Raw genomic sequence first — 13,040 nt, 5'->3', positions numbered from 1 at the left:
ATATTTATAGTTCTGGCAATATATATGCAGTTCTGGCAGTATTGTACATACGTATGTCCTACTCAATTTGGGTAATAAGTCTTTCAGTGCTTTTTATCTAAACATTCGACAGCCTTCTTAAATATGTGGCCAACTCTAAATATTCAAGTTTTTTTGTTTTTGTTTTTGCTTGGAGCTACACTTTGCAGTCTTTTGATGTGCTTTTGATTTGGGAGAATTGGATCTTAGAATTACAGAACATAAAGCAGAGATGTAACTTTGAACTTACAGATATGTACTGTTGGCTTATATTTTGGGTACAGAAAGCAATCATGGAATCTGATGAAGAATGGTCCATGAATAAGAAGCTGATTGATCTTTCAACAAAGGATGTTCGTCGATCAGTAAGTACAGTTCATCTGATCACCAGAGGTAGACTTTAGTCAAGCATTACATTTTGTATGTAAACTAATATAAAGCATACAGATTGCTGCTAACTTTCATCCTAATCAGTTGGATACTTTGCTTTATAAATTCCAGGTTTTGCCAGTTTCCTTCATTTTCTAAATGCTCTTGAATGTAACTCAGTGGTGGGCAACTTACTAGATAAAGGAGGCCTCAAGTGTGGCCCTTAATATCAACTAAGGGCTGCCCATAATATGTGGTATGCATTGTTAAATTTGCGGACATTCTTTATAAGTTGGGTAATCATCTTCAGCATTGCCAAGGATGTGGTTGGAGATTGGGGTTTGCTACAGCAGACAATCAGAACCTATGGAAATGGTGCTTTGCAAATGATTGCTTCCACATTTGTGATCCTTACAAACCACCTAGAAATTATTTTTACCAATATTAATATTGTTCCCCACAGTAAAATCCAGATCAGAGGAGGCAGTACATAAAAAGAAAAAAGTAAGTGGACAGCCCTAAAATTGGAAGAAAGTGTGAAAGAAACCAAATAATTTTGGTTTCTTCAAATGGCTTTTCCATTACTGGCCTGGGTTAGTTTTGTTAGTGCAGGTATTGTGTTACAGTTTTAAAGTTCTGGCAGTGAAGTGTTCTCAAATTTGGCTCTGCATCATGTCACTATGTAGCAGCTCTAGTAGTATAGATACCATGGTACAGTGCAGCTGTTCTGGCAGTGCAGGCACTGTGGTACAGTGTAGCAGTTCTGGCAGTGCAGGTACTGTGGTACAGTGTAGCAGTTCTGCAACTACAGGTACCATGGTATAGTGTTGTGATTATGCAAGTACAGGTATTGTGTACAAAGTAGTAGTTCTGGCAGTATGGGTACCGTGGTACAGTATAACAGTTCTGGAAATACAGGTACCATGATACAGTGTAGTAGTTCTGGAATTAAAGGTACCATGTTCAATATAGCAGTTCTGCTAGTACAGGTACTCTGGTATGGTGTAGCAGTTCTGGCAGTACAGGTCCCGTGGTGTGGTATAGCAGTTCTGGTAGTACAGGTCCTGTGGTATGGTGTAGCAGTTGTAGTTAACCTTTACATTTTTGCTGTAGAGGTGAACTAATACTTTAAATTCAAACAGTATACATATATATCTTTTCAGTTAAAGTGTGCATAATTTCTGGCACAAAATAAATTACAATTAAATATATTCTTCATTAGACACATAAGGGGTTATTTACCAAAATTGCATGGTGCAAAATCTGGTGCAGCTCCGCATAGGAACCAATCAGCTTCCAGGTTTTATTTTCAAATCTTAAATGAGCAAGCTGAAATTAGAAGCTGATTGGCTACCATGCACAGCTGCACCAGTTTTAGTAAATCTCCCCCATAGAATATAAACCCAGATATCACCTTGCAAAAGTAGCAGTGAAATTATCTTTGTGCTCCATATATCCTCTGCAGAGAGCAGAGCTGTAAAAAGGGCGCAGCAGGACCTTCCATTACAGGCTGACTGGAGAAAACTACAGGAGGGGATGTATACAAGACCATTCACACTGCACAAGGAGAGAGAACAGCAGTGACCGATTTTTATCAAAGGAAATTATTGCACAGAGATAAAGTACAACAGTTGTTTCATTTTAAATTAATGGAAAACTCTGCAGGAAATAAACAACACACCAAAAAACAGTTATATAAATCAATTAGGATCCCCAACAGTGTCTCCTTTGTATTAAGATCCCCAAAAGAGTCCCCCGCTAACATTAGGGTCGCCTTTAGAATCCCCCCTTGAATCAGGGTCCCCATCAGAGTCCCCCCTTGAATCAGGGTCCCCATCAGAGTCCCCCCTTGAATCAGGGTCCCCATCAGAGTCCCCCCTTGAATCAGGGTCCCCATCAGAGTCGCCCCTTGAATCAGTGTCCCCATCAGGGTGCTGGTGGGAACCTGCCAGAGATTCTGAAAGGGGGAACAGTGGAGACCATAGGCAGCCTATGCTGACCTGAATCCTCAATTTGTGCACATTCAGGATACACCACAGACCCTAGACTTGGGCCAGATAAAATCTTGTAGTGTGCCAAATATGACCCGTCTGCTTTGGTTTGCAGACCCCTGCTGTACACACAGGCACAGATTTCCCAATAGGCACTGTTAGCATGTGCCTACAGGTGTCCGTCTGTAGGGCCATCATTGCAGGACAGTCCATGATACACATGTATGGGGCTCGGGTGCAGGACTGCCAAACATCTGTCCAGGGGGGTGGCCAGAGCATGCAGCCAGTGTTGTCATGGCACTGCTTGGCACCTTTTACAAATAACTAAGGAGGACTGGAGGGGGCATGGCCAAGTGCGGCATGAGAGGATCTACTTCACCGTAGCTCCCGTCCCACAGTTGATCCTCTCCCCAGCCGCAATACCGCTTGGATGCGCTGCTCCATTCTCTGCTAATAGCTGCTCACAGTCCCGCTGTGCCTTCCAGTGCAGTCTACTACCGCCAGCCTGGCAGGATGACACTAAAGCAAATAGACATGGTGCTGACTCAGCACTGCCACAGAGGACACACACTACTCTGCGAAAAGGGACACAGACGCAGTGAGTAAACCGGCCAAGTCTGTTAAACCAATCTCTGGCCATCTCTAGTATCATGCCTGCAGTCTCTAACCATCTCTTATGCCATGTCCACAGTCTCTGACCATCTCTTGTACCATGTCTGCTGTCTCTGACCATTTCTTGTACCATGTCTGCAGTCTCTGACCATCTCTTGTACCATGTCTGCAGTCTCTGACCATCTCTTGTACCATGTCTGCAGTCTCTGACCATCTCTTATGGGCAAGTACACAGTCTCTGGCTATCTCTAGTATCATGCCTGCAGTCTCTAACCATCTCTTGTACCATGTCTGCAGTCTCTGACCATCTCCTGTACCATGTCTGCAGTCTCTGACCATCTCTTGCGTCATGTCTGCAGTCTCTGGCCATCTCTTGTGCCAGGTACACAGTCTCTGACCATCTCTAGTATCATGCCTGCAGTCTAAGTCATGTGTCAGTCATGGAGAACTCTGAGGACTCTGATGTAAAGGGAACTCTGGGGACTCTTGTGTAAAGGAGATTCTGGTGACCAGAGACCCCCTGACATCAGAGTTCCCCTTTACATCATAGTCCGTAGTGCTCCCCTTTACACATATAAAATATTTTTATATAAATATTTTTATCAAGAAAAAAAAAAGTCAGTCCTACTGTTCTTTTTTCGGGGGGTGGGTGAGTGCTTCAGAATTCTCTGCCTATAGGCTCCTGAGATACAGTTGTGGCCAAAATTATTCAACCCCCACTGAAATTGAGTGTTTTGGCCAGTTTGACATTGCTTTTGATCATTCAGTCATCTTGCTTACATTTACATTAAAGAGGCACTTGTAGGTCAGACAAATATAACATAACAGTTATAATGAAATAACCACAAATGTCTTTTCTGTGCTCACAGCATTATCAGTTTTATTCAACCCCCAAGTGACATTCAATCTTAGTACTTAGTACAGCATCCTTTTACAGTTATAACAGCTTTTAAACGTGAAGCATAGCTTGACACAAGTGTCTTGCAGCGATCTACGGGTATCTTCGCCCATTCTTCATGGGCAAAGGCCTCCAGTTCAGTCACATTCTTAGGCTTGCGCACTGCAACTGCTTTCTTTAAGTCCCACCAGAGGTTCTCAATCGGATTTAAGTCTGGTGACTGCGATGGCCACTCCAAAATGTTCCAGCCTTTCCTCTGCAACCATGCTCTAGTGGACTTGGAGGTATGCTTGGGATCATTGTCCTGTTGAAAGGTCCAACGTCTCCCAAGCCTCAGGTGTGTGACGGACTGCATCACGTTTCCATCCAATATCTCCTGGTACTGAAGAGAATTCATGGTACCTTGCACACGCTGAAGCTTCCCTGTACCTGCAGAAGCAAAACAGCCCCAAAGCATGATTGACCCTCCACCATGCTTCACAGTAGGCAAGGTGTTCTTTTCATCATAGGCCTTGTTCTTCCTCCTCCAAACATAGCGTTGATCCATGGGCCCAAACAGTTCTAATTTTGTTTCATCAGTCCACAGAACACTATCCCACAACTTTTGTGGTTTGTCCACATGGCTTTTGGCATACTGCAGTCGACTCTTCTTATTCTTTGGAGACAGCAAGGGGGTACGCCTGGGAGTTCTGGCACGGAGGCCTTCATTACGCAGTGTGCGTCTTATTGTCTGGGCTGAAACTTCTGTACCCACATCTGACAAATCTTTTCTCAGTTCCTCAGCAGTCACACGGGGACTTCTCTCCACTCTACGCTTCAGGTAGCGCACAGCAGTCGAAGTCAGCATCTTCTTTCTGCCACGACCAGGTAGCGTTTCAACAGTGCCCTTTGCCTTGAATTTGCGAATGATGCTTCCTAAGGTGTCTCTTGGTATGTTTAACATCTTTGCAATCTTCTTATAGCCATTGCCCTTCCTGTGAAGAGAAATCACCTCTTCTCTTGTCTTCCTGGACCATTCTCTTGCCTTCACCATGTTTGTAACCACACCAGTAAATGTCTAGAAGGAGCTGAGTATCACAGTCATTTTAAAGCTGCCTAATTGGTGCTTATTATGCTTGATTGCTGCTCGGTGACATCCACAGGTGTTTTCAATACCTGATGGAAAGCACCTGTATGAACCTCTGTTCTTCAGAGTGGTAGTCTTTAAGGGGTTGAATAATTGTGGCAATGAAGAAACCACATAAGAACCATTTACTACTGTATTACATAAACAATTGATGTCATTTTAGTTGCATTTGGGTAGTTACAACGTCCTTGTAGGATTTGATTCTGAATACAATTCCAAATGTACACTATAGTCCCTAAACCCCTTTACAGCATTGGGGGTTGAATAATTTTGGCCACAACTGTATAAATCCAGCCCTGTGTATACACTGTGACACACCCTTTAACACTGCTAACGAATCCGAATTTTAGCAAACTTCGGGTGCACGAATCGAATTTTCCCCGATCAGCCGGCAAAAGTGTCACTGCAGAGAGCTCCGCTATTTCTGACAGTTCTGACAGTTCATTTACAGCGGTTGAAATATTGTATCTATTTGTTTCCATTTAGGATACAGATGTTTTTATTCGGAAATAAATAGATACAATGTTTCAACCGCTGTAAATGTGAAGGAACTGTCAGAGAACTGTCAGAAATAGCGGAGCTCTCTGCAGATACACTTTTTGCTGTACTGGAATTCTTCTTCTTTTCATTCTTCTTTTTCTTTTCATTCTTCTTCTTCTTCTTCTTTTCATTCTTCTTTTCATTCTTCTTCTTCTTTTCATTCTTCTTCTTCTTCTTCTTTTCATCTTTTCATTCTTCCTCTTCTTCTTTTCATTCTTCTTCTTCTTCTTTTCATTCTTCTTTTCATTCTTCTTCTTCTTCTTTTCATTCTTCTTCTTCTTCTTTTCATTCTTCTTCTTTTCATCTTTTTATTCTTCCTCTTCTTCTTTTCATTCTTCTTCTTCTTTTCATTCTTCTTCTTCTTTTCATTCTTCTTCTTCTTCTTTTCATACTCTTCTTCTTCTTTTCATTCTTCTTCTTCTTTTCATTCTTCTTTTCATTCTTCTTCTTCTTTTCATTCTTATTCTTCTTCTTTTCATTCTTCTTTTCATTCTTCTTTTCATTCTTCTTTTCATTCTTCTTTTCATTCTTCTTTTCATTCTTCTTCTCATTCTTCTTTTCATTCTTCTTCTTCTTCTTTTCTTTCTTCTTCTTCTTCTTTTCATTCTTCTTTTCATTCTTCTTCTTCTTTTCATTCTTCTTTTCATTCTTCTTCTTCTTCTTTTCATTCTTCTTCTTCTTTTCATTCGTCTTCTTCTTCTTTTCATTCTTCTTCTTCTTCTTTTCATTCTTCTTCTTCTTCTTCTTTTCATTCTTCTTCTTCTTCTTTTCATTCTTCTTCTTCTTTTCATTCCTCTTTTCATTCTTCTTCTTCTTCTTTTCATTCTTCTTCTTCTTTTCATTCTTCTTCTTCTTTTCATTCTTCTTCTTCTTCTCATTCTTCTTCTTCTTCTTTTCATTCTTCTTCTTTTCATTCTTCTTTTCATTCTTCTTCTTCTTCTTTTCATTCTTCTTCTTCTTTTCATTCTTCTTTTCATTCTTCTTCTTCTTTTCATTCTTCTTTCCATTCTTCTTTTCATTCTTCTTCTCATTCTTTTCATTCTTCTTCTTCTTCTTCTTTTCATTCTTCTTCTTCTTCTTTTCATTCTTCTTCTTCTTTTCATTCTTCTTCTTCTTCTTCTTTTCATTCTTCTTTTCATTCTTATTCTTCTTCTTTTCATTCTTCTTCTTCTTCTTTTCATTCTTCTTTTCATTCTTCTTCTTCTTCTTTTCATTCTTCTTTTCTTCTTCTTCTTTTCATTCTTCTTCTTCTTTTCATTCTTCTTTTCATTCTTCTTCTCATTCTTCTTTTCATTCTTCTTCTTCTTCTTTTCATTCTTCTTCTTCTTTTCATTCTTCTCATTCTTCTTTTCATTCTTCTTTTCATTCTTCTTCTTCTTCTTTTCATTCTTCTTCTTCTTCTTTTCATTCTTCTTTTCATTCTTCTTCTTTTCATTCTTCTTCTTTTCATTCTTCTTCTTCTTCTTTTCATTCTTTTCATTCTTCTTCTTCTTCTTTTCATTCTTCTTCTTCTTCTTTTCATCTTTTCATTCTTCTTCTTCTTCTTTTCATTCTTCTTCTTCTTTTCATTCTTCTTCTTTTCATTCTTCTTTTCATTCTTCTTTTCATTCTTCTTTTCATTCTTCTTCTCATTCTTCTTTTCATTCTTCTTCTTCTTTTCATTCTTCTCATTCTTCTTTTCATTCTTCTTCTCGTTCTTCTTTTCATTCTTCTTCTTCTTTTCATTCTTCTTCTTCTTCTTTTCATTCTTCTTTTCATTCTTCTTCTTCTTCTTTTCATTCTTCTTCTTCTTCTTTTCATCTTTTCATTCTTCTTCTTCTTCTTCTTCTTCGTCGTGCCCCGTGACTGCCCAAATGAGTGAAGTGTGCGGTGATTCTAAGATCGACGGCACTCATCTGCATGTCATACTGACTGACAGTATTATTTCTCTTCCCCAGCAGACTCCAAGGGCATTTAAATTAAAGGTACAGTGTTCTGCACTAATATAAAGGCTCTCTGAAGCCTAGAAACCCTTTTAATAAGTTAAATTTGCGGCGAATAAATTTGCATCGAATCGAATTTCTCCCGCAAATTCGGCGAATCAGCCGAATCGAATTTTTGAATAATTCGCTCATCTCTAATAGTTACAATACAGTTCAATACAGAAGGATTAGAAGGGCCCTGAAACAGTTTACAGTCTAACACTTGAGAAACACTTTACCTTGCTTATGTTATCTTTTATATGGTTTAATAATGCCAGCATGGGGTCCATTAACAAACTGTATCCTCCCTGTCCAGCACTTTTTTGTTAATGTCTTTTTCCATTCCTGCTGGCTAATCTCCTTTTTTATTTTACATAAAAAGGGATGATTACTAATCTGTATCTGAAATTGTCTCAAATTTCAATTTCGGAATTTTTAGTAGCGCAGAGATTACATTCTTTACCATTTTCTAAGATGAGATTGTATCAGATCTGATCCACTTTAGGAGGGAGATTAATGTGTTCTCGAGTTATATTATCTATCATCTACAGAGATCACAGTGTGATCAGTCTGAAATGTCCTGACATTCATCCGCTGTAGTCCATATCCCGTCTCTCTCTCTCCATCGTGCACTCTCAGGCCCTGTCTGTGGAGGTCATGCTGCCTGTAGACTAACTTTTCTCTAATGACACATCTCGTTCCCCATACCCTTCAGCCATAGGCTCTGTCTGACATTTCAGATGTCTGATTTAATGTTCTCACAGAGGCTGCCTTTGCTGTATTTCATTTTTACTTGATGCTTCTTTCAATATTTTGCAATTTTACATTTCCAGCTTTTCTCTTTGCTAAAGCTGTTCTTCTGCTTTAACAACAGCTGAGTACTTAAAGCTAGTCAGGGTCGGATTTATGCAAGTCCAACATTATTAACAGATAACTGTACTTTCCAGACAGTTTTTTCTAAAGTACCCCCTCCCACTCAGTAACCCCCTGTTCACACCTATGTATTGCAGTAATGCAATGCAGTGGCAACTCATATTACTTGCAATGCAAATGCACATGCACACTGGTTTATATTACATTTAGATATACTTGCTATGGGTTACATTGAAAATAAGCCATTATTATTAGTAAAGCAATGCCTAATCCTGCACTTAAAGTGGTAATAACCCCAAAACCAAAAATATATTGCAGTTTACCAATCATTAGATGTGGTGGCTGCATTCGTTTTCTTTTTTTAGGTTTTTTTCCCTTTGTTGTCAACTGCTGATCCGACCAGTAACACACCACCTGTATTGGAGTGCCCCCATCCTGGATGAAAGACCATAGGAGCACCTACAGTAAGGAACAGAAGTATTTGAACACCCTGCGATTTTGCAAGTTCTCCCACTTAGAAATCATGGAGGGGTCTGAAATTCACATTGTAGGTGCATTCACACTCTGAGAGACAGAATTTAAAAAAAAATTCAGGAAATCACATTGTATGATTTTTAAAGAATGTATTTGTCTTGCACTGCTGAACATAAGTATTTGAACACCTAAGAAACAGCAAGAATTCTGGCTCTCAAAGACCTGTTACTGTGCCTTTAAAAAGTCCACCTCTACTCCACTCATTAATCTAACTTAGTAGCACCTGTCTGAGCTCTTTAAAGACACCTGTCCACCCCACAGTCAGTCAGACGCCAACTACTACCATGAGCAAGACCAAAGAGCAGTCAAAAGGCACCAGAGACAAAATTGTGGACCTCCACAAGGCTGGAAAGGGCTACGGGGCAATTGCCAAGCAGCTTGGTGAAAATAGATCAACTGTTGCAGCAATTGTTAGAAAATGGAAGAGGCTAAAGATGACTGTCAGTCTCCCTCGGACTGGGGCTCCATGCAAGATCTCACCTCGTGGGGTATCACTGATGATAAGAAAGGTGAGGAATCAGCCCAGAACTACAAGGGAGGAGCTGGTCAATGACATGAAGAGAGCTGGGACCTCAGTTTCAAAGGTCACTGTCGGTAGAACACTATGCCGTCATGGTTTCAAATCATGCATTGCATGGAAGGTTCCCCTGCTCAAGTCATCACATGTCCAGGCCCGTCTGAAGTTTGCCAATGACCATCTGGATGATCCAGAGGAGGCATGAGAGAAAGTCATGTGGTCAGATGAGACCAAAGTAGACCTTTTTGGTCTAAACTTCACTCGTCATGTTTGGAGGAAAAAGGCTGAGTTGCATCCCAAGAACACCATCCCTACTGTGAAGCATGGGGGTAGTAACATCATGCTTTGGGGGTGCTTTTCTGTTAAGGGGACAGGACAACTGCACTGTATTAAGGAGAGGATGAATGGGGCCATTTATTGTGAGATTTTGAGCAACAACCTCCTTCCCTCAGTCAGAGCATTGAAGGTGGGTTGTGGCTGGGTCTTCCAACATGACAACAACCCGAAGCACACAGCCAGGATAACCAAGGAGTGGCTCCGTAAGAAGCATATCAAGGTTCTGGAGTGGCCTAGCCAGCCTCCAGACCTAAATCCAATAGAACATCTTTGGAGGGTGCTGAAAGTCCGTGTTGCTCAGTGACAGCCCCGAAACCTGACAGATCTAGAGGAGATCTGTGTTGAGGAGTGGGCCAAAATCCCTGTTGCAGTGTGTGCAAACCTGGTCAAGAACTACAGGAAACGTTTGACCTCTGTAATTGGAAACAAAGGCTTCTGTACCAAATATTAACACTGATTTTCTCAGGTGTTCAAATACTTATGTTCAGCAGTGCAAGACAAATTCTTTAAAAATCATACAATGTGATTTCCTGAATTTTTTTTAAATTCTGTCTCAGAGTGGGAATGCACCTACAATGTGAATTTCAGACCCCTCCATGATTTCTAAGTGGGAGAACTTGCAAAATCGCAGGGTGTTCAAATACTTCTGTTCCTCACTGTATTTAGTATTGTCAGTCTGGGGGAAGGACAGTGTTAGATGTACTAGCAGATTTATACACTAACAAATTAAAGTTGAACTCCAGCTTGTACTTAAAAGCAGGTACAGCAGTTTTTCCCCTTTTGGAATAAAGGTTTTGCATAAATTAAAAAAAAATTGTAATTGTAAGCACCCCTGTTATACTAGTAAATAGTTTGTCTTAACCCTGTAACTGCTACATCTGCAAGCTTGTTCCGTTGAAAACCAACAGACTTACTGGCTGGATCTCCAGATGAAATTAAAAGAAAGAAAGCCTTAAAAGAAAAACTAATGCAGCCATCACATCTAAGAATTGGTAAGCTGTAATATACTAAATGTTTCCTTTTAGGCTCATTACCACTTTACCTCAGGGGCATATTTACCACAAGGCAAACAAGTCACTTGCCTAGGGCGGCATTTTTCAGGGGAGCAGCACCTTCCCCTAGAAGAAGGGATGAAAGAAAGGACACGTGCGCCATGGGAACCAGGTGGGATCCAAGAGAGGCTGCAAGATACTTGATGGTGTATGTAGAGCCTGACTCGCATTCCCGGGGATGTCCGAAGCTGTGAAGATGAGTGTATTTCTCTCTATCGCCGGGGAGGGTGTGTGTTTAGTGAAAGGCTCTCCCAGGTGGGAGGGCAGGAGTGTTGGTCAATGTCAGGCTGTCTTTGTGGGAGGGGGAAGGGGGGGGGGTGCTGTTTGTTTGTGTCCATGGGGGCAGACAATTTTTGTCTAGGGCAGCACAAAACCTAAATACACCACAGACAGTACGGTCACCAATGTATTAAATCAGAACTCTAGCCAAAAATTAAAAGATAAAAAGGAGTGGCCCATTAAAAGACAGAAGAGCAAAACTAGCTTTTTTGCTGCAATATTAACCTTTTAATACAGAGATTTTCCCTGACATACTACTTTTCTACCACTAGATGCCCTCAGTCTGATGGCCAACATCATTTAACCAATTTCTTCTGAGCCCAGATCATCTTGGAACCACCCCCAGCCTGTGACTGGACAGTGAAATGGAGAAGAAGCACAGTGAAAAGCTTGCCTCTCTGTCACTATGCTTTCTCTCTCTGACCCCTGAAAGTTTTTCATTGCTGTCTGTGTCCCCCTCTAGGGAGATTCACTCTCTCCATTCTGGTGAGCATTGTCACCAGGACTAAAAGTGAGAGAAAATCCTAAATTTTGAAGTCTGCCATACATGAATCAAAATTTATTCAGTTCAGCAGGGAGCGGCCAAGATTCGATCCATGTATGAGCAGGCTGATTGTACTCAAATTGATCCATCAATCTGTTTGGATACAACCAGTCTGTTGGATTTTGCTACATGCGATTACTGCTGGTGGCTATAGCCTCTAGCAGTGTTCTGCCAACCAAGAAGGCTCCCCGCACCCCCTTGCTGGCAGAACACAATAGTGCTGTGGGAAGCATTCCCCCCTCACCTATTATTGGGGGTGCTATAATACATAAAAGCAGCCTCACCCAAGCTAGTCAGCTTAATCAGTGAAACAGTGCTTCACAATACTGGTTGTTAACAACAGGGGATATAGTTCATCTTACCATAAGTGAGAGAAAATTCTAAATGTTAAAGTCGGCCATACATGGATCAAAATTTGGCTGGTTCAGCAGGCTAGTTGTACACAAATCAATCTATCAATCAACTTGTGTACAACCAGTCTGTTGGATTTTTCCCAAAGAATTAGTACCGCTAGCTATCATTGTATTTTGACAGTGGGAAAGGCTCGGAATACAATACCACAGTGGGAAGGATTCCCCCATCCACCTCAAACGTGTAACAGCAAACACAAATGCTCCTGCGCTTGGGGATGGACTCGATGCTACAACCACATTAAGAATGTCCTGGAACATGCACACCTTGCTGCCCTCAAATGGACCGGGGGAATCCAAATATACTGAATGGGGAAAGAACAAAAAGAGGGCGCACAGGCCTAGTGCATTACCATAAAAAATGTTTAATAAAAAATAATAAAGTAGGTGTTGTACTCACAAACGACAATATAGTCAAGGCACATCATAAAAGAACAGCTGGATCAACACCGCGCTGAGTAACAGTCCGCAATAGGGAGTTTAGACATCCAAAAGGTTGACGCGTTTCGAGGACTTGCCTCTTCCTCAGAGCCAACTGACCAAATGTCTGCTCCCTCTTTTATATGCTCACTACTAGTTAAACCAAAGGTCACATGGGCCGTACTGGACACTCCCCTGTGCAGGTGGAGGAGTCACAGGGGCAATCGACATAGTGTAAGTAAACACGAAAGGTCTATAAAAAAAAAAAATATATATATATATATATATGTGTATAAATAAAACCATTGAAACTAGTGACAATCATAAAATCATATGAACCATAAGAAGTGTGCACTGTGAAAAATGAATAAATAAATGGAAAGTTACACATATATAAAAAATAATAAAAATCCTTCCCTGGTGATGCACTGCACTAGTCATATGATGAGACGTAGGCATGTGTGGCAATGTAGTGCAGCATGGATGGATATGCATATGCAATACTATATACAAGAACAATATGACTATACTAGAATGAGAGGCACACACCCTGTAGGCTG

General features: G+C 40.7%; 1 protein-coding gene across 1 annotated transcript in view; it reads left to right on the top strand.

Annotated features, from left to right (window-relative positions):
• Positions 1-13,040, top strand: part of CWF19L2 (CWF19 like cell cycle control factor 2) — a 249,787-nt gene that overhangs the window by 220,885 nt on the left and 15,862 nt on the right. The window contains exon 16 of the mRNA XM_089687297.1: positions 303-383. Coding sequence (XP_089543423.1) covers positions 303-383 — 81 coding nt within the window. The remainder of the gene's footprint in view (positions 1-302; positions 384-13,040) is intronic.

Source organism: Staurois parvus, unplaced genomic scaffold, assembly GCF_062004578.1.
Source record: "Staurois parvus isolate SC_StPar_1 unplaced genomic scaffold, SC_StPar_1.0 ptg000422l, whole genome shotgun sequence".
Lineage (NCBI taxonomy): Eukaryota > Metazoa > Chordata > Amphibia > Anura > Ranidae > Staurois > Staurois parvus.
This window is presented reverse-complemented; position numbering and strand designations above follow the sequence as displayed.